This window comes from Gavialis gangeticus, unplaced genomic scaffold (assembly GCF_001723915.1).
Source record: "Gavialis gangeticus isolate Ggan-Ray unplaced genomic scaffold, GavGan_comp1, whole genome shotgun sequence".
In the NCBI taxonomy this organism is placed as follows: Eukaryota; Metazoa; Chordata; order Crocodylia; family Gavialidae; genus Gavialis; species Gavialis gangeticus.
This window is the reverse complement of record NW_017728995.1, coordinates 51076233-51099441: the sequence shown is the minus strand read 5'-3', so window position 1 is coordinate 51099441 and position 23209 is coordinate 51076233. Positions and strand designations below refer to the sequence as shown.

The window sequence follows — 23209 nt, the reverse complement described above, 5'->3', positions numbered from 1 at the left end:
TTTTCAATCTCTTGAGATTTCTTTTTAGTCAATCTTGTAGCTTCAGGAGTGGCTAAGACTGTCCATGTAAGACCATAACACATGTTCAAATTGGCAATTAGATCATTCCCCCTCAGTGAATACGTTTCCCCCACCTTCCCCTCCTTCCCCTTGTACTTCATCCCACACACAAATTAAAGAGGCTGTGATGGACAAGATAAACACCTCAGCTGTCCTGCAGCTGTGCTTTTTAGGCGCTCTCACATATCACCTCTCTGTAATTAAAGTAAGGTCATTTAGTCATTAAAAAAGTGAGCCAGAACTGGCAGTTCATGCCCAGTGAGAATTTGCAGAACCACCATTCAGAGTTTTGTTTAAACAAGAGATGATAATAATAATAATAATAAGCATGTTGCATACAGACTCCCACTGAAGTCAACTGGAGAGATAAGCAGAGTGATATAATCTGTTAAAGGACTCAACTGTAGGGTTTAGTCTCATTGGTTGAGTATCCAGTAAGTCTTACTGGGATACCTGGCCACGTCTACATGTGTGGTGGACTGTGCAATTGTTACCGTGCAGTCATTTAGTATTTGCATAAGCAAGCAGTAACCGGCATTACTGTACAGTACCGTAGCTGCATGTTTTTTTTACCCTAATGCTACTACAGCTACTGCACAGTAGCAACAACCTACTGCACTGTAGCTTGTTACTGCTGCTCAGTATTGTCGCTGCACGGTTAGTGCACAGCAGTGCAACTGCTCAGTAGCAACAAGCTAAACTGCACCATAGTGTCTTGTGTAGATGCACCCCCTGTATCCTATAAAAACCTGCTTACTTAGGCCTTCCCTTTGCTACTTCTGCCCTGTGCCTGGGACTGTTCCCAAGAAATCTGCCCCTCCTTCCCCTCCTTGCTCCTGTTCAACACATGCCAAATCCCAGAAATGAGGCCGTGTTACCACTTTAGGAGGGGTCATGGTGTTCCCAAGACAGAAAGATTAAGAACAGTGCTGCCGAGTACCCTCACGGTCACTCAAAGGCACTTGTACTACCTCATGTCCAAGATTTGGTGTACACTGAGCAGGAGCAAGTGGGTAGAGCAGGGGTGAGCAATTATTTTGGGTGGAGGGCTGCTTCCTGAGTTTTGGCAAGCCATTGAGGGGTGTATGACAGGCAGCCAGAGGGAGGTAAATATAAATTTTCTAAATTTTGGGGGGGGCCCATGGGCCAGATAGAATAGCCTGGCGGGCTGCATCCAGCCCACGGGCCGCATTTTGCCCACCCAGGGTAAAGCCTGATAAATAAAACCAATAAATGTATTCTGACAGGCAACAAAGGCAGGTATTCATCAGACTTTCAGTATGCCCCACATTAGACTAGGGTGCAAGTTAGTACTGAAAACAGACTTTCTTGCATATAAGTTTCTCCATTATATATAGAATAAAATACATATTGCTCTTTTGAGCAGTAGAAATCCCCTTAGCAGTCCAAATCTGAACACTTTCAAGAACAATTATACATATAAATCATGGCATAAGGAAGGATAAGCTAGTGACCTATTATAGCAAAACATTTTGGAGTGAAATTCGCCCCTGTGCTCTTTAACCTGATTTTGAGAGGCTGAATTGGGGTTTATACAGTGTCTTCTACAGGTTCACAGCACAGGGTGAATATCAGTCTTAGTGAACATCATTGTAATATATATGCCTTTCACTGAACTGTGCACATTTATAAGTGTTTCTTCAGAAAACCAAAATATAGTGCATAATTAATGAGTCAAGTGAGCTTTATTTCAACTACCTATTATAAAGCATTAATTCATATACCAGCTCCTTATTGAATAAATATGCAGGTATTCAGATTACTATTGACATTGCCATTTTTGTAAATTCATTAATGAATTGGAAACTCACTAATGCATTCCAAAACACATACTCTATAAAGGGTTGATTAAGATTGTTCACCTAACAAGAGGTTCAATTACTTCTGAAGGTATTAAGTAGAAACAAAACTTATTTTAATAACTGTAATCACATTCAATACCGCACAGAAAAAGTCTATCCTAACCAGCAATTACTGAGAAATTTGGAGAGGGTGATTTCAAAACTGTTTCCATTATTTCACATGGTCCAGAATAGGTCTATTTTCTGTTTTTGGAAAAGTTTTCATGATGCTTAACAAACAGTTTGATAAAAAAATGTATATTCAAATTTATATCAACCATTTTCATAGCAATTCATATTCATAGTAAACAGAAATATTCAACAATGATCTTGATGTAATTTCATGCAAAATATTGATAAAATATTCCACAAATGTGAATGACAGTAATAGAAAAATGTTAAGATATTGACGATTGTTGGTGTTGACAGTTTTTTAATTCAAGACAGACAGAGAAAGAGAGATTTTCACGTAACATTTCTAGGGACAAAAATTTCAAACAGTTTAAGGGCAGAGATATTTGGCATACAGAAAATCATGGCTTTTTCAAACTGTAAAAAAGTCATGAACACTGAGAGCTCTTAAGTGAACAATATCTTCATATATGTCTCAAGACAAGTTCAGATATATAGGAATACAAACTGCCAAAGTGAATCATATTTAATATTATTTGAGGGCTGTCAAACTGTGAGAATCATTAGCATTGACATATTCTGTGACTTCTGGCGTGATTAAATGTTACATTGTATTTCTGAATGCCAGTGTTCAGTCTGCTTATATATTTCACTACTCAGAAACAACAACAACATTGGCTTACATTTTTATAAGGTCTAGTGGTTTGGGGTACCTCAATTTAGATTGCACAACTTCAGGCACTTTAAAGAAATGTGATTTTCTAAGTTTATGGTAAACCCCCCATCAGAGAAATCAGGTCCTTAAGACTCAACACATAGTCACTTTGAAAATTTAAGTCTATACTATTTGTATCTCTCTGTAGTTATAAGAAAACCAGGTTTCATTAATTTCTGATAAGACAGGGAACCTGAATGATAAAGTTACCGGAAAACTCCATTTGCTAAATATCACTTGTTGCCATCTTATGGCTTTTCTTAGAAAATTTGTGCTCAGGCAAATTTCCCTGATGCAAACAAGCTGCTCAGTTAAGAAGTCCATGACCTCTGGCTCATGCTGGTTGGTCACCAGCTGAACAATTTATAAAGCCAAGAGCACTTTTGATGCACATCACGAGTTTGAGTGAGTGGTGTAGGACTCTATTAGACTGATCCAACATGAAAAACATTTTTCTAAGGGAATCCAATTCAAGACCAACTTCATTATGTCAATTAGATAAAGCACAGGAACTCATTGCTCCCACCCTTCCAATTCTTAATGAGGAAATGCGAGTTTTCAGCAATTTGCTGTTGTTTTAAAAAACAGAATTAGCAAGATAGTACAAGCATCTCTTTCTTTTGACTAAAAGATTCTTAATCAAGAGCTGACATGGGATCCCATGCTTCAAACTGATGAGAAGTAATGCACTCCTACAGAGCCCTGTGATCTAAGATAGCACCGTGAATTTCCCTCAGTGAAAAGGCTACAGAAACATTCTCAAATTTGGGTTTGGAGTGTAAACAGATGAACATGTAAAGTGATTTAAAATTATGGTACTTTACAACTTATTTGCTATAATTTTAACTTGTGTCCTGTATTCCACTCTAAGTGGAAACCAAACTGTTGTAACTTTATACCTCTTTCATTCAAGCTTAAAGTGAGAGTGACTGAACTTCACTGTATCAGTAAAGAACGCACAGAAAAAAAACTTGCATTAGTTCAGCTGGCATGCATTAAGTCCCTCCCTCCTTAAAAAAAATGGCTTAGTGTTACATCTGAGCACAGTCTCAGACAATTAAATGTTCTGAAAACCCATGAAAGAAATTTTCAAGCAGGTCACATTTTCAGTGCTGCTCATGGGAAAGGCTGAAGTGTTACTTCTAATCCAGACTATAGTTGAGCTTCAGGTAAAATTGAAGAACTGAGAAGCTGAAAGAGATGCAGTCTCCAATACAACTGTTCAACAAATGCAGCCAATGGACCTGCCATTTGTAAATGGACAGTACACTAAAGGCTCTAAGGCTGTCTCTTAACCTACTAGTATGGCCCATTTCTTTTTTTGTTTTTGTTTTTTAAGGGAAAGCCATAGGGAAAAAAAAACATCCAATAGCAATTTGAGTTCTGTAGCAAACACTTTAACAGACACTGCTTAAATGTTTGTAACTTGAGTGCTAAAAGTTGAAAATCAGTGGTCTGATGAACAGCAATGCCTGGTATATTACTGTCTTGGGACCTGATTCCAAGCAAATTCTGAAATAAGGCTCTTTAGAAACAGAAACGTCTGGAAACACAAGACAAGTACATTTTACTACCTTTACATATCAGAAGAGCGTAAGACGAGGTCATGGGATTCCATTGTCACACTGTAAAAGGTCTGGTCTTGAATGTAAATAAAAAATTCAAAATAATGAAATCCTATATTTATAACAACCTGATTTATTATAAAATCATACATCTTCATTTGAAATAGATATGTTTTGACAGCTATTTTCTTTCCTGACATCTAAGAAATTTGAGATACTTGTTAATGCCATGATCTAACAATGATGTGCCAGATCAGAAACAGTCTTGAGTTCTGTACATACTATTAAATTTATAGGCAGTAGCATCGAAGTGTTCAAAATTAACAAATGTTTGTCCAGCGAAAATGCATTCAGCAACTAAAATTCAATTTGAAAGGAAACCACAATATTCCAATAAAACATATGCATGAAATTCAAGAAGCTGTATAATATGCACAGCAGACACGACACAAAAATATGCAATTTACATACATTACACACTAATAATCTCAATTCTGAAACTGTACGTAAAAAGCTCCAGTTCACTGGCTGAGAGTCTGCAATAGTAAACTATAAACAGGGACAATACTTGACACCAGTTCCTTCAACCATTAATCACTGCCTTGTTCCTATGAAGATCAACCCTTTGTAAGTCTATAAACACAGAGGATTTCTCACCACAGCCAGGTGATAATGAGCAAACCAGACTGAACAGAAGAATACTTAATCACCCTGATGAGATCTGCAGACCTCTAGTGCTGAGTAGTAGGAAGACACATAGGACTTCCCACTCTCTTTTTGTTTAAACTCGAGTTGAGGAGCTTTATTTTATTTTCTAGCAAACTGCTGGCAATAGAAGACAAGTGCATTGGACATTCATTTCTGCTCCAAAAAAATCAATCGAAATGTGAAACACAAAGAATTTTCTAGTATGATGGGTAATTAATGAAGAGTACCAAAAAATCATTATCCTAGTGCTTTTTGTCATCTTTTACCTTCTGATCTTAGTTTGACTACTGCTTGTCTAAGAACAGAAACTTTAAAATGTCAGTCAGCTCAGAAGCAAATTTAAAAATTAAATATCTTGTATTGAAATAAAATGTTAGGTACGTGTGTCAGTTGCTCACCTGCTGGACATAGGCATTAGTGGAGTTATGGTGATTTATATCCACTAAGAATTATAACCTGTGAACCTAATGCCAGACTGTACGTACTAGATTCCATTTATCAGAGGACCTTCAGAAGGTGCCATTCAGAAGGTGATTTTTTTTATTCTTCTCCTGAAAAATTAACTGTAATTTAAATTTATGTTTGGCACATAGTTCCTGCACAGTATTTGCCAGAGAGAGACAGTCATGGATAAAAACATAACTTTAATGGATCATGCACATAACACAGATTTACTTGGGTCAACATAACCCATAAAGAAAAGCAGTTCTTTCTCATCAAAAAGCCTTTTCCCACCTCAGTGCCACAAGTCACTAGTACAGCATTTATATTTTGATCCCATTCCCCCATTCTCTCCCTGCCCTCATTTTTTTTTTAAACAACAGCTTAAATGCAGAATTTGCTATAACATTTATCAAAAGGACTATAAAACGATTTTGTTCCCATCTCACTCTGTGCCCAGGCATACTAAATCCCCATCCAGGAAAGCACAGATTTGAATTACAGATGATAGGGACGGTTGAAAGATGATTCTTTGGGACATACCCAAAACTTAACTGACATATTTTATACATAAAAGGTACAAGACTTGCCCTCCAGAAGCATTCTGTTGTAGATGTGGTGCCCAGCTGCTTGCTCCTTTCAGCCTCAGTTGGAGGTTCAGAGCAATTAATGTCTTCAAGGTGACCTTCTCCAGCAAAGGGGATAGAGATTTACTTGTAAAAATTATGAGGGTTAAGCTTCTCCTTAATCTCTAGATCCCTAAATCTGAGAGTCCCAAAGCCATTAGTTTTACAGAGCCCAAAGGCCAGCTCTGCCAAAATGTGTTTCTATTGTGTAGTACAAAGGTCTTCTTCAGCCAATAAAGTTCACTACTTCAGTTCACAAACTTTTGTACTGCTGCCAACAAGCCTCCAAAAGCTTTGAACAAATTAAAATGTACTTGAGTATGTTCAGGGATGAACATGTAACATCAACATGCTTTTTATTGACCAACTTTCTGTGCACCAGGTAAAAAGCAGGCCTGCGCGAAGCAGAAAGTATTCGCTTTGGATTCAGATTCGGTGATTTGGAGGGACAGTGATTCAATTCAGTGATTCGAATCACTGTCCCAAGTTGATTCAGCTGAATCCGAATCCAGAAGATATCAAGCACCGAATCTTATTCAGCCATACATCATACAGGCAGGCAGTGCTGGCAGGAGCAGCTGGACAAGCCTCAGCTTGAGCCAGCACCCCCGAGAGAAGCCGTGACTCATCCAGCTGCTCTCCCAGCTGCACCCCCACACTGGGGCAAAGCAGGCAGTGCTGGCAGCCCTGGGAGAAGCTGCAGGGGCTGGGGGGAATGATTGGGAGCTAGGGGATCAAACCAGAAACTGGGGAATTGAACTGGGAGCTGAAGGATCGAATTGGGAAATGGGGGGAAGCCCCTGTTCGTTCACCCCAGCTCATGGTTCAATGCCCCAGTTCCCAGTTTGATCCCCCAGCTACCAATCATTCCCCCAGCCTCTGCAGTTTCTCCTGGGGCTGCCAGCACTGCCTGCTTCACCCTGGAGAAGGGGCAGCCAGAATAGCTGTGGCTTGAGCCTGCAGCCCTGGGAGAATCCGCAGGAGCTGGGGGGAAATGATCAGGGAGCTGGATGGAAGCCCCTGTTTGTTCCCTCAGCCCCCAATCATTCCCTGCAGCTCCCAGCTTGATTCCCCAGCTCCCAGTTCAATCCCACAGCTGCCAACACTGCCTGCCTCGCCCTGCTGGGGGAGCAGCAGGGGGAGCTGCGGCTTCTCCCCGGGCTGCCAGCAAGCTGGGGCTCATCTGGCCGCTCCCCCAGCTGCTTCTGCTGGCACTGCCTAGTGCCTGCCTCTACAGTCTATGGCAAAATCTCCAATTCTCTCTGAATTGATTCAGAGGCTTCTGATTTGATTTGAAGAGATTAATGGGTCTCCCGATTCGATTTGGATTTGGAGATGCAGCTGCCAAATCGGGCCAAAGCTCCTCCAAATCAAATCAGCTCTCGAAGCTTCGCACAGCCCTAGTAAAAAGCACAGAGCAAAGTTAGACTTTCTAAGGATCAGGATGGAAAAAAGGTAGCCAAGGAAGACACAAAGTTCACAGCATGAAGACAATGTTGTCTCCCACATTCGGGCTGGTTTGAAAAAACATAGAAACTAATTGTATCAGTCTGATCAGTTCTAGGATCTCCTTTTGATCACATCAAAGCATGGTCAACAAAATACTAAAGACTTGCCTCTTCATTGCTTTCTATGCCACTTAACCTAAATGTCACAGCATTTTTTCACTGTTGTATTTAAATTCTATATCACAGGGAACAATACTTTTTGAAAGGGGGTAGGGGAGGGGAAGAAAGGGAAATCTATAGACAGAACTGATATACACTGAAAGTGACACTAGCAACTGCTTTTGATGGATTAAATCTGAACTCCAGAAAGATATTAGTGTCTAAATTATGGAAGCCTTGTGCACTGTGAATCTGGTAATTAAAAAAAAAAACTATTAAATTAATGTCATGCCTTTTGTGGTGATTGCATTTAGAAATCAGAATTGTTCAAACCAAAATTCATTAAAGTCTTGTTGGAAGTACATCCGTTTGTTTTTATGTTGGTATTTTTCTACTGAGGTTTAAGCCATAAAGTTTTGTATCCTGCTCTGTGCTATAGGAATCTATGAAACTTAATTACATTTACTGTTACAAAAAAGGGTTTATGAACTTTTGCCTTTAGGCAAAAATGTTTATTTCATTGCCTTTGCTATTCATTCTTTTCAACTCTGATGCCTTTGAACTTTTCAGCTGCACAGAGTTATCACCGTTGTGCAGGAACCAGGAACTGTACTCCAGAGATGCAAACCACAAGTTGAAGAAAACGAAGGAGGCAAAGATATGTGAGTCGTTATTTTGGCCACCCTTTGTGCCATTAAAATCTCATTTTCTGCCTATTAGAATGCCCTCTCGCTGCTTAGGCAGTGGTGATAGTCAGTGATTAGTGTGTAATTGAGTATAATTGTCTTTTCACTTTTCATTTGTGTCATTCCGAGCTTCTCTCTGTTTTTCAAACCAGTGAGAGCAAAAAAAGGGTAGAAAGAAGATAAAGCTGTTAAAACTCTCACTCTCAGCCCTGAAGAGATTTCTGATTGTAATTATAGATTGCATCCCCTTTGTGACTTTTCTCAGAATTTCATAGACTGTACTCCCAAACACCTGAGTGAAGCTCACACAAATAAAAGTGTGACTCTATATTTCAGCAATAACATCAACTACAGACAGATGCCACATGTAGGAAATCTAACCAACCTCTTGACACTCAATTATCAAGGCAATTTATTAACATGATCTCCTAAGAAAAGCTCATGCAAATTAGAAAAACAATTATAGTATTCATGCATTTTTATATTTCCAAAGAGCAGCAATACTCCTAATTTATGTATTTATAACTCGATTATAGCTCATCCCAATGTGTACTGCTTATCAGCTGGAACTCTCTCAGTATTACTTCTCTGTGATTTCTAGGCCATTTGGTAAAACCTCTTTGTTTTCCTAAAGGGACCTTAGACTAGAAAAAGTTTATTAGCTGACAACGTATCAGACAAAATCAGTGTTCCTGAACTTTACCTATGTGTGGATCTCAAGGAACATAACCACACACAACAAATGCTTGACAATGAAAGGTAAACATGAAGTCTTCATGATTACATTATAAATCGCTTGAAATTAAATATAAGCTATGACACTTGATGCAGTCAGTAGGAAAAAAAAAAAAGGAAACTAGCAAACTGAAATCATGTGGCTTGTATAAAGAATACATTATGGTTTAAATTTGGCAATTCATTATACTACGGCCTCAGGGAATAGACTCTTTGGTTCTGGCATACAGCAAATCCTCTGTCTGAAAACACAGGACTGACCTGAGGTGAAAGGCCATTGCCAATGGCAGGGTTCATGGGATTTGAGGGCCCGGATGGAGGCACAAAGCTGTCTGTATAGCTGGAAAATCCATGCCTGGTGCTGGGTAGGCAATATGCAGAGCTGTTTTCTGGATTTGAAGGGATGCTGCTTTGGTGCACAGTGCTCGGAGGAAGAGGCTGAGGTCTATGAACTGTACTGCTTGGATCAGACACAGCTAGAAGAAAAAGAAATGTAGCTTGTTATGTCAGAGAATCATGAGGAAAGTGAGAAATTCATTATATAAAATTTATCACTAAGAAGTCTCAGTTAGAACTTGCAGGTAGATACTAGAGGACCCAAAAGTTAACATTTGATGATACTCAACATTTAAATGGATAGTTAAAGAAAAACAATATAAAGTTCCACCAGATCAATGTCATTATTTATGTTGTAAAAGTCATATTATAGAAAGATGCAATTTTCATGTGATTATTAATGGTTATGTACTGTCCAGAATTCATGAAGCAAAACAGAAAGTGTGAAGTAAATATTTTTTGGATCAGCAGGCTGACAATGTGCAGGACACAGCCTCTCTCCCCCAGGACATAAGTAAAAATTCAGCTCGGGTTGATAGTGACTAGCAGTGGGAAAAATGTGGGGGACTGCAAAATTTTCCTAGTCAGATTTTGATGGAAAAAATACCTCCCACTGATTTGAGTCTAGATGTGATATTACTGAAAATCACCAACAACATGGTTAAAAAGTCTTAAATTTGCCCCACTTTGAGTCATTATCCCAAATGAGCCAAGCTTTAGGGAAGGGCAAGAAGAGAATGGAGACTGATTTTATGAAATCTTGTCAGTCAGGTTTTGCCTTTAAAAGATCAAAAATCAGGAGTGGTCTAGATCTAAATATCATTTTTCCTGCCAAATCACCAATGTTCACAAGGCTTCTGATAAGACTGTGACTCATTTCTATTAACTGAAATGTGTCACTATCTAGTGGCTATTCATTTCACGTATGAAATGAGTTCATGATTTCAGCCCATTATGTACTGGATTTCAGCCCATTACTTACAAAAAATGCCAAATTTCTTTGTCCATCCTCCAGGCCCACATTGGTGTACCCTCATGGTGAGAGTAGTGAGGAACAGTGGGATACTTAGCACAACCCTTGTGAGTGCTGTACCTGCTCTGTGTGTAGAGAAGATCAGTCTACAGGCTGGTACTGTCTGTCTGGTACTATTCACTGGCAACTAAATCCAATCCAGCAAATTAAATCAAAATACTCACATGCTTAATGTAAGCAGATTTGCAAGAGCTTTGCTAGACTGAAGACTAAATTTACCCACTGCATTTTTTTTAAATTGAAGCATAAAATAAACATACATAGGAAACCATTCATAATTCCACTTAAATGTTCATCTACCATACCTTGTGGTATGGAGGTGGGTTGGTAGGAGGGCTCAGACAGCTGGTATGTTGGCAGGGTTGGCATGGCAGTGGGTGGAAAGCCTCCTGGGATCAAGTGGTTGAAAGCCATCAGTTGATTGGCCCCTGCCTGTTTCCTCCATCTAGCTCGACGGTTACTAAACCAGACCTATAAATGTTATAATTAGGAACATTTGATTTTGTACATTTAACTTAGGTATATTAGAAATAATAGTGAGATTTGATTTTCTAAAGAAGAGACTGCAAGCTACTCTGAACTCAGATCTTCTCATCTCATAATCTTCCATCTTCAGGAGCTTCTGTGTTATGAATTAGGTCCTCTCTCTTCCAGCCACTCAGCTGAGATAATATTTTTCAAACTTGGGTGTTTTTAGAAGTTGGGCATTTCTATCTGTAACATAGCAGCTAATATATCTTGCAGTCTTTACAATTACCTCTTATTCAGATTCTTAAGAATAGACTTGGATATCTAATGTGAAAGACATCATTTAATGCACTCTTAGAAGGCACTTGAATACTACATTAATGAGGGAAATATAATAACCTACATAAAGCAAGCAAAACTTTAAACAATGTAGGCTGTTGCACACAAACTAAAGCAACATCTCCAAGCAGGTTTTAATGCACTCTCATAGGTATATAACACCTCACCACAAGACTTAGTGAAGCCAGCATTGGATCACATTTTCACACAGAACTATCTTTGAAATGTGTTCCTAGTGTGGAGCACAAATGAGCTCTTCTTTAGGATTAACTATGTGTATCTACTTTTCTCCCTACATCCACCACAACTTCACATACCCCATCATCAGTTCATATTCCAAGTCTTCTGGGTGTTAGAATGGAATACCATAAGGACCTTGTTACTTAAAAACATATCATAGCTCAACGCATGCAATGAATGAAGTTCTCTTTCAAAGTAGTAAATCTTAAAAACAAAAAGCCAGATCTAGTGTAGCATCAGTGGAGCTATGATGAGGACTTTCTAGACTAAATGGTGCTCAAAGATTCTTTGTACTGAATCTTAAGAGTAGAAGCATCTCATTGCTGTCTGCCCTCCTGTTTACAATTACATGCATACCCTCCCTATTCACTCTTAATCAGATTGTTTCTGCAGCAACTACAAGAATTACAATATGGAAAATTAATATTAGGAAAATACATTTTTATTTTTAGCTTCCTTTATTGTGATTTAGCCCATAGAAGCAGGGAGCAGAATTAGAACCATGTGACTAGTCAACTCTCAGCTGACCACCAGCGTGTGCTCCACAAACCACAGTTTGGGAACCACTAATTTAGGTAACAGAGATCAAATTTCTAGATATGGCATCATCTATGACAAGAAAATAATACCATGCACTGAACAAAACAACACTGCATAAGCACTCTTAAGCAGTCAGCATGTTGTGGGACATGACAACATGTAGGTAGATTTTAGGTGAAGCCTTTAGTTTGTACATCATATGCTGCTCCACAGATTCCGCACAGAAAATATACATACATACATACATAAACATCTACTTTTAAAGTTAGCTGCTTCGCTACTGTATAGAAACAACTGGCTTCATCTTGCTTTCAGAATAAGGCTGTAATTCCAGAGGGCTTCATCTCTCTTTGGCCGGGGTTGACTGATCCTACTTGCACACCTCCTTCCCTATTACCCAGTGGCACACAGAGCAGGTTTGACATCTGCAGCATCTTTCCCACCTTCTTGTCAGGCTCTTTCTTCTTTTTTCTGCTCCAACCCCTTCTGCACTCACCAAAAGGCCATAGGCAGGACTGCTCACCAATACAGAGTCAGTGGATGAGGAGTAGGATGTGTGGTGAGGTCTAGTCAGGGGTGGACACTGATCTAGTTTTAGACTCCAGTTACACACACATGCACGCATGCACACACACACACACACACACACACACAACTTGTTTTTTTGTTGCCCCTACAGCAGCATTGAGTGGAAGAGAAATAGCTCCAGTAGGAAGATAACAGAGCGAAGCAGCTCTTAAGAAGAGTTGCAAAGACATCACAGAAGGAGAAATTAGAAGGGTGCAAACATGCTTGGCAGAAAAAGAAAGCAGCAGGCCTCAGAACAGCTTAGGTATACACAGTTGGAAAATAATGCATCCTATTTTTTCCTCAGGCAAATATTATTTAAAAATAACAAACTCGCATAGAAAATATATATAATTGCTGAACACACAGCTATTTTTTAACATAGTTTCCTTTTCCATCAATAGCCTTTTTTCACTGGTGAACAAGGAGACTGACCCCTCTTGTATGGGGGTCAGTCAGCAAGTTATGCCTCCTAATTTTTATCTCCTATGTAAGCCATGAACACAGAGTAAGGTCTTCTTGACTTTTTGCCTAAGAAGTACATAGCAGACTCAGAGGCCTATATCAAGACCCTGACGAAACAGAAACACTGAATGCAAAGAGCCTGTCCCAATGAAAACATGTGAAGTGTTGCTACTACAGAACAATGTGTGCCCACACAACAGCTAGCATACCACAAAGGCAACTGCATCATTTGGATGGACTGTGATGCCCCATCCTCCATACAGCCTGGAGGGCAATGATGGACTATGAGGGCAACATTTTCAAGATGACAGCAAAGTGATGGAGGCTGTGCAACAGTAGTTGCACAAGTGGCTATACAAGGACTTTTACAATGATGGGACACATGCCTTTGCTCATTATTGTGTTTTTAAACAAGTGTATTTAAAAACAGCTGTGTGTTCTGCAATGCTATACATATTTTCCTTGCAAGTTCAATATTTTTGTCAATAATACTTAGCTGAGGAAGAAATAGGAGGCATTACTTTCTGACTGACCTTTGTACATGCCATGACTGAAGTACCCAGATCACTTGCTAATCATTGCCTTCTCTGCCTTGCTCTTCCTTCCTCTGGTCCCCAGGGTTATCTGAATATCTTAACATGCATCATAAACATTAACTGAACTGCACAACACCACTGGGAGGCAGGCATTAACTGCATTTTAACCAAGAAGCACAAGAGAACTCCCACAACACTTCTTTTCTATTCTGTTCTGTCCTGCGCGGGTTCATGTATTGCCCACATCCACACAGTCTGTAGGGACTTGCCAGTAGATTACTTGGTGATGTGACTAACTTCTCTCACATGTGGTTTCTCACCCTGCTCCCTCTCCAGAAGGAAAATTGAATGTTCCCAAGACAGTGTGTGGGTTTGGTAGTATTTTCTTTTTGTTTTTATTTGTTTTTAAATGTGCATGCTGCTCTGCATTTATGTCAGGAGCAGCAGGGTGAGAATTGTATCTTGCACTTAGAGCAGAAGTTGGCTAGTTTTGTGATGGTCCTCAGGACCCATGGAAATTCATTTCACCATCACCAAGTCAGTCTCCCCTACCAAAAAGAATTGCATCTGCCATAGAAGAGGAGTTTCTGATCTTTATCCATGCCTTTTGTGGTCTTTTGGATCGGCCAGGCCCAAGCTATTAAGCAATTTAAAGAATGGCGTCATCCGGTTAAACTCAGCAAGGTCAAGTGATATGTGTTAACACCAGTGTTTCTATACTGAAAATCTATAGATTGTGGATTTTGCTCTAACCTAACTTGTTTTGTAGAATAATAATATTTATATAGCACCATAGTCTTTGCATGACGTTTTACAGAAACTGAGGGACACAGTCACTGTTCCAAAGTGGTTAGAGCATATGACCCCAATCTTGTAAACAGGTGTGCTTAGATGGACCTCTGTGTGAAGCCCAGTTGAATTCAGTGAGGCTCTGCACTAGGGGCAGGCAAAATATCACCTGCTGGCTGGATCAGGCCTGCCAGGCAATTCCATCCAGCCCACGGGGCCCCTCCATAAGCCGTCTGTAAACCCTGGCCCTGGGCTGCCCCTCTGCAAGCCGGGCCTCCATGCAGGAGGTGCAGCTCTAGTTGCTAAGCAACCACGCCCCCTCCCATCCCCCCCACCCGGCCTTACCCACCCCAGCCCCAAGCCAGGAAGCACTGGAGACAAGAAGCCTCTGCCTGGCCGAGGCTTTTGTCTGATGACCCCGAGGCTGTTTCCAGCCTCCCTGCCTGCAAGAGTGGGAATTTAGGTAAGGTCCTACCAGGCTGGGAGCCAGAGACTCCCACTGGGGGAAAAGGGGTCAGGGGAGCCATGTGCTATGGGGCCCAGAGCTGCACACTGTGGGGCCAGGTAGGGCTGGCCCTGCACACTGCCACCACATGCAACCAGGGACTCAGGTAGGAGCTCAGGGAACTGCATGTTATGGGGCTGGTGGGGCTGGCCCCATGCCAGGGACTGGGGTGGGAGCACAGGGAGCTGCATGCTGTGGAGCCAGGGACTCGCACACTCCCAGGACCCTGAGGACCTCCCCACTGTCCCCCCACACCATATACAAGAGTACAAACACACAATATACAAGAGTAAAACTCATTTGAGCTTTTGTGCAATCACCTCTAAATAGACTATGCAAACACATACATCTGGGCAAAAATATTTTTTAAAATAAAATAAAATAAGTTATAGTAAATGTTTGATTTTTTTAGTATATGATTTGTTTTCTTCCACTTTCAAGATGGCCCCCCTCCCTCCCAAAAGGAGTACTTCCAGGGCAAGGGGAGGGACTTCTGGGGCAAAGGTCAAGGTGGAGCTTCCAGTCCCAAGATGGCAACCAGGAGGCGGGCCACCTGTCAAGCAGGGGAGCTACCCTTGCAGCCCTGGACAGCTCACCAAAACTCATTAAGCAGCCCTCCAGCCAAAATAATTGCCCACTGCTGCTCTAAACAGATATAGGAATAAATCTGCACTGATGCTGTTGCAAAACCAGGCTCTAAATTATTGCATAGATTTCATAGACATTAGGGCTGGAAGGGACCTTGGAAGATCATCGAATCCAGCCCAGCACCCAAAAGGACAAGAGGTCAGCTGGGGTCATAGGATCTCAGCAAGATAAGCATCCAATTTGCTCTTGAAGATGTTCAGTGTAGGTGCTTGAACCACCTCCAATTCCAGACCTTGGGGGCTCGGACATTATTAAAGCAACCCTACTTATAAGACTTGATAAACTAGGGCAGTTGTTTTATTGGGATATACTTTTGTAAACTGTTTTTTCCTATAGTTGATAAGCAATAAAGGCACACATTTTATTTAGTGAAAAGGAACTGTTATTTAGTCAAATGATGAATGACTATAGGGTTTTTATTTAACAAATTTCATTTCAAGGACTCTACACACCATTCAGTTTATAATCATCAAATAACTTCCCCTTCCCACTCAATTGACCTATTTTACAGATCTAATTAAGACCAATCAAATCAAGTCTAATTTGAAGACTCTATGTACTGGAGTATGATTTGATATTTATAGAGCACGCCTACATCACAAATTAACAAAGCCAGGCGGTGGCACTCTCATATACATTTCATGTGTACTACTTGCAGAATGAGAAATACAGTAGCCAAATTTGTAGGGTGATGTGGGTAAACTAATTAGCACCACTGAGTTAGTGTTGGGCCACTTCAGACCTGCATGAATGTGGCTATACCACCTCAGGTTTGGGAGGCAGCGCACACAAAGCACAGTAGAATGACTGGGTGCACTCCTGCCTGACACAGTAAGTTTGCAGTGAAATTTGGGCTTGTATCATTATGCGTTCTATTATATAAAATATCTGTCACTAATTTGTGAATAATGCAGATTGATATAGAGACCATTGTCATGATTTTCTTCTCACTTGTATTACTGTACTGTAAATCAGAAGCAACTTCAGCAAAGTATATGGAGTTACAGTGGCATCTGATTGAGGCAGAGGTTGGGCCCAGACAAGTTTATAAGAGGGTCACAGCAGTAAATCAAGTCCGTGATTAGAGCTTTGCACTTAATATATTTTTTAGTTTTAAAAAAATAGAGTCAAAGTTAGAGCCAAAAAAATTGTAAAGTTTAAAATAAAAACTCTTTCAGGCAAATTAAATATTTCATTTGATCCAAAAGGGAATGTTTCGTTTTAATTGAACTTGTTTTTAAATACATTCTTAAAAAGTTTAAAAATAAGAAATCAACTTAAAAAAGCAAAGCATTTCATGCAGAGAATTTTGAAATGGAATGTTCCAATTTATTTAGAACTTTTTATGGGTCCCACCCTGAACAAACAATTTAGTGGCATCACCAAATTTGCATTTTTCACAGAAAAACAATTAATCCACTGCAAGCAGTTTCCCAAGCTCTGCTCAGCACTAAGTTAAACCATTACAAGTAAACATTATATTTTTAAACGCATTGGAAAACTTTTGTTCTCCTTCATTCCCAGTATAATTCAAACATGCTGCCAGTATACTGTATCAGATAAAGAGATACGTAACTTGAGACTGGTAGAAAGCCAACTATGAAGCCGTAGAACCAAATACTACTGGGCTGAAGCAGAAGTAACAATGACTGCTGATCAACTTGATCATACAGACTAAGTTACCATGGTCTGATAAAATTCCCATGCACTAAATCATTTTTTCCTCATATGGAAGCTACTCTACTATACCATTCTAATTTTTCACTAGCTGTCTGGTATGACTGAGCTAATGTTACCAAAATATAAAGTTGCCCATTGTATGCCACAACCATTGGTAGGAACCCAACTGTAACACTGTAGGTTCACATACTGTTGACCTGGAATAGAAGCAACTCCAAATATCAGTGTCAGCTACTTGGCATTTGATCATATAGAGCCCCTAACCTTATATCTAGCCTTCAGAGATAACAGTATGCCAAGGATGTGAAGAAGCTCATAAGGGAGGAACAGGCTCTGAGCACAGTGTTGTATGTAGAATATATGGACAAGTGATGCACAAGAAAGCAATGTCACATAAACTGAGACGAGTTATATATCAGACATGTTGTCCCCCCAAATCAGCGGTGCTGCTGCAGACAGAGGCAGGCAGGCAGGGGTGCGAGGTGCAGTCCAGTGAAAAGGCAGAGCGACATGGTGCACCAGGCAGGTGGGTGGGTAGGCACGGCTGTTGCCAGTCACAATGCCCAGCCCAGCTCCTCCTGAGCAGCAACTGGAGGTGCAGGGTGGGCTGGGCTGGGCTGGGCACTGCTCTCCCTGCCCAGGGGCCAGGGAAGAGCGCTGCTGTTAGTGCAGGCTGCTCACACACATGTGTGAGTGTGGCACCCCGCTGACCACAGCGCCCTGGGCAGTTGCCCACATCATCCAACTAAGACTGGCTATGGACGTATGCAGTACTGTGCCTTAACAGGAAATATGATTATTAAATATACATATTCTAATAGGCAGAGACCCTAAATCAAGACATCATTGTCCTGGGTGATGTGGATAGATATGAAGACAAAATAAAATATTCAAAAGCTTCCAAGTTACTTAGGAGCCTAAGAACCATTTTGAAAAGTGATTTAGGTACCTATGAATGGAGCTAGATTGATTGTTTAATTTTTTTTTAGGTTCTTAAGTATCTAATACTTTTGAAAATAGACTTGGTACCTTGAAAATTTTACCTAGAATCTCTACCGAAAATTTACAAACTAGCATATCTGAAGGGCTTAAATTGTATATATTGATATGAAATTATTTGCAGTCTTCTTAGATACAGGAGATGAAATATAGATGGATAATCAGGATTATTTACTTAACACTAACTTTAAAAAGAATGTATCCTCTTAAGGGAAGTATTGGCATTTCTAGGACTCAAAACATTAAGAGTAGGCTGGACAAAATACTCAGGAATATATTATAGGGAACAATTTTGCACAGGCAGAGAATGGACTAGCTGATCTAACTGGCTTTTTCCATTTCTTAATTCTGATATTTACATCTTGCCTTTTGTTATCATGTTTCTTTTAAGTAGTTCATAACTGATCAAGCCAATGTCATATTTCCTAGACTGCACCAGGGTATTCTTTAAAAAATGTCATTATTCTCTTGGGATCAGTTTGGTGTAATTAGCCTTGACATTTCAACAGTCATAAACAGAGAGTTTTTTATGTGCTTTTACGGCAATAATATCTCTAAAGCAGATAGGGAAAACATTTAAAATGTGAATTTTGTAAGAGACTAGTGGATATTTTGCACTGAAGTACAGTCTGGCCATTGCAAGAATGAATGCCAACAACATGCACAGTTAAAAGACTGATGTATTGTTAATGACATTTCCAATTTAAGCCAAAGATTTTTTCCCTTTGCCTCATGATGTTTTTCTTCATTATACATTAGGGATTTTTTCTTCCCTCTCAGAATGTTCATGTTATTTTAGTGAGTCTGAAAGGCACCATATTTACACTAATAGTCCCAGAATCAGAAGTCTTCTAGGCTAGGGACAGAAGTTACACATAAATTGGTTTAAGTGGTCAGAAACCGGTCTAAATCTGTAACAGAACAGAAGCACAGTGCACATAAACCAGTTTCAAAATGGCTGCAATTGGCTTAAAATAAACCTGGTTGATTGTAGTATATCAGACTTTACTGATTTGGGTCAAACCAGTCTATGAAACTTCTGACCCAGACCCCTTCCTGCTTTAAATTAAATCCCAGTCCCCCAGCATCCCAGCATGCTTTCCAGCCCTGGGCTGGGCTGTCTCATCTACTCTAGAGAACAGGGCTGGCCCTGCCCCTCTGCTCCCTAGGTGGAGCTGTGAGGGCTGGCTGACAAAGTGGTCGGGGGGGTGGGGCAAGCCAAGCTGGGAATGCGGCCCAGTCTACAAGGGGGGACTGTCTCCCCCAGGCAAACCCCGGCTGGAGTCTGGAGCCAGGGAGGGGGGTTAAACACCATTTCCCCTGGTCAAATTTACTGTGGGCTGCAACAGTGGACTACAAATCCCGGAGGCACCTGGAAGCAGGAAGAAGTGATGAGCATTGCAACCCTGCAGGGTCCTGCAGACCCTGCATTGCAACCCTGCAGAGTCCCACTGTAATTCTGGACTGCAAAATCCGAGAGACAAAGTGAACATACAGCCAGAAAGCCATGCTCTAGCGCCCCCTGGCTTCTGGCCTGAGCCACTGTGGGCATGTGGCTGCATTTCCTGAATCAAATGTGAATGTCTGTCTGCTTCTGTTTCAATTTAATCTGTGCAGCTTAAACTAACCTGCAAAGACTGAATTGATTCAGCCTCTGGCTTTTTGACTGTCTGTACCTAGCCCTAGGACATGTCTAGAAAGCACTATGCAGTCATTCACTGATATCAACATAGCTTGGATACAAGGAACAGTACAAATGTATTGCTGCAGTGCTCTGCCCTGAGTTCAAAATGAATTATCTCAGGCAGCGCACCATTTTAATGTGGTTATACTGCTTTTGGTACCTAAGCCAGTTCATTCAGAGCAGCCTTGGGAATTTCTACACAACACTTCATTGTGCTATGTCAACATTCCCTAGAAGCCTAGTCCTGCACTCTTTACACAACCAAAACTCCTTCCTCAAGGAAACAGCCTCATCCAAAGACCACAGACACTGACTGCAATCTTTCCATTGAGTGCAATAGTCTTTGGGTCAGACCCTTAGAGTATAGCCTGAGTAAGGAGGTTCGGGTCTTCTGTATATCCAGGGAACTGACATACTATATGCAATTCAGTTCTCTCACAATGCCCCACCAACATGTCCTCAGCCTGATCCAGAAAAACATTCCCTATATGTCAGAGAACAATTCAGTTTCCATTTCTACTCAGGCTATGGTCTCTCTTGAGTCTGCCAAAAAAGGTGGTAGTTGTTCACAGCACCAAAACACCAGTCATTTCACAAAAACAATTAGGCTAATTTTCAAATTGAACCTAATTGAAGGAGGTACACAGCAGCCATTGAAATTCAGGGAACTGTGTGTGCTCCTTTAGGTTACTTTGAAAAAAAAAAGTAGAATTCCCAAGTAATAACTTCAAAATAATATAGTTCAACATTCCCACACATATATCAACTTACTTGTTATTGAATATATATTTACAAATGAAAGCATCTCAAATTTGAGCTCTTAGTAGCAGAGTACTGGGAAATAAGATCATGAAATAACCTTCCTTCTTCCCCACCATATTAAAATACTGAACTGCTTTTGGCCAGCATAAATTTACAGTTAGGGAATTACCAAGATAAATTCTTCTCCTTCCAAATAAAATGTATTCATTTAGGTGGATATATTTTGCCAGATTACAGAGAGCATTTTTTTTCCTTATACTTTATGTGAAATGGATGCGCTTCAAGAGATATTATTCCTAATGAAAAAGTACAACTAACTATAGACATGCCAGACAGTACTCAGTGTCTCCAAATATGTGTCTCAAGCTACCATATCGTCTACCCATTAGTGGTAGGTTGAATAGTTTGGACTACAAGCTAAAAACACTTGTAGGGAAGTTCAGCTTAATAAAGGCATTCCTCTTGATTCAAAACAGCAATCCTACTTTCACATGATTTTCAAGTTATTGCCTAGCATTGCAGTTCAGTTTGTCCCTAAAAATAGGCAACAAAATCCACTGGGTTGGATTTTAAAATCTGTTTAAAGTTCACTAACAGCTAACAAAAGTGATTGCAGATTCTTTTTCACTATACACAGCCATCTGTTCTCCCATGTCCACCCCAAATAAATCCTCTCCATTCATCTCAGAGGAAAAAAACAACGAGCAACTAAGTATATAGGAAACAGGTTTTTTTTAATTATTCTTAAGACAAAAATGAAGAATTGGCCTAGAAATTATGAATATAATATGTTACCTTCACCTAATTTGAGGGAAGTTGTGAATGGAATTTGTCTGGTATTAAGGACCAGAATCTCCCCCGGTGTTTCATGTTGAATAGAATCCATGCGAGTAGCACCATCCTTTTCAGTAGGACTCACTAAAGAATAAGGTGCTTTTTAACATGAGGAGGGGTGGCAGAATTTGTCCCTAAATAAAAGAAAGATGCTTACATACAGCAGATACCTTCTTGGAGGCAACTGTAAAAGGCAGAGGCACCTGGAGGACCAAAGAGCAGGATAGAGAGAGAGTCACATGGAGGGGAAGGGTAATTGAAGGGTCTTTGTATGAGCAACAAAATTGGCCTTTAAAGCAGCTTCAATGCCCTTTTGCACCGCTTGAATGGCATTGCTGTTTGCATGCTCAGCAGCGTATTCCACTTTAATGGTGCTACTGTTTGCACGTTCAGTAGTCTTTTCTGCAACATAAAACCCCTCCAAAGTGTTTTAGTTTTCTACCTAACAAAGTGCAATGGTGCATGGGGTGCTGGAAGCCGATGCGCTCAGGGAAGCTTGAGCGTGGTGGGCTTCCAGAGCCCCATGCTTTCTCCTCGCCGCCTTCTCCCACCACCAGCACACCCAGCTGCCCTCCGGCCATCTTGCTGCTCTGCCCCAGGGACAAGCCAACTGTCCCCGGGTGTTGGCTTAAAGATGGCATTTAAAGGTTTGATATTTTGGGAAAATGGGGTTTTGGCTGACAACTTGAGACATGTCACTGTGTGACCAACCAGCAACAGACCAAGAGTCATCAGAAGTCACCAGGAGAAGGAAGTATATGGAAGGAGGAGTTTTAAAAACAGAAGGAAGAAGCAGTTGGCATCAGCCCCGACCTCCAAGGCTGCTGACGGTGGACACTTAAGCAAAGCACCTCAAGGTGGTGTTTACGTACCAGCCGGACACACCGTTTGCCTTGTGTATATTCTGGGACTGGGGAACTTGGGTAATGTACACTGCATTTGCTTTGCCTGCATTGCGTTTATTTCCTATCACTGTATAGCAATATATTTGCCTATTATCAACTGGCAGGTATTGTGGTCAGTCTGAGGGTTGTGCCCACTCAGAAAAAAGGTATAGGGGCTGGGTCAAACCCACTGTCAACACCGGGCAGTCCCAGGCAGTGGGAAGGTGGTGAGGATGGTGCAGGGGTGCTGGAGCTTACCTGCCTCTGTCATGGTAGGAGAGGGCTGGGGGGTGAGCTGTCAGCAGGCCGAGTGGTCCCTGAGCTGTGGGGGACTCCAGTTCTTCCTTCCACAGTGGTGGCACCCCTCCAGGCAGCACCCACCCACCGGCACCTGCCCCAGGCAGTTCTGGGGAGGGAGGCGCCACAGCCGCAGAGGGATGCACCAGACCCTGCACAGCTCAGGGGCTATGTGACCCAGCAGCAGCCGGTGCAGGCAGGATCCACTGAAGAAAAAAAAAGAAAAAGTGGCAAAGAGCCTGATTTTTTTTTTTCTCTGAGCCTGCCTGCCTGAGCTGTGCGATGGCCCGGTGCTTCCTTCCACAGCTGTGGTGCACCCTAGGACTGCCTGGGCCGGGTGCCAGCTGGCAGGTGGTGCCTGGGGAGCACCGCCACCACAGAAGGAAACATGAGGTCCCCTGCAGCTCAGGGACCACTCAGCCCACCAGCAGCTCACTTCCCCCACCCCCCCCCCCCCCACGGGAGA

General features: G+C 41.2%; 1 protein-coding gene across 1 annotated transcript in view; it reads right to left on the bottom strand.

Moving 5' to 3' along the window:
• Positions 1-23209, bottom strand: part of LOC109287792 (paired box protein Pax-3-like) — a 50783-nt gene that overhangs the window by 10448 nt on the left and 17126 nt on the right. Inside the window, exons 3-4 of the mRNA XM_019503078.1 lie at positions 10812-10977; positions 9399-9613 (exon numbers count right to left, since the gene is read on the bottom strand). Of these exons, the coding sequence (XP_019358623.1) occupies positions 9399-9613; positions 10812-10977 (381 nt within the window). The remainder of the gene's footprint in view (positions 1-9398; positions 9614-10811; positions 10978-23209) is intronic.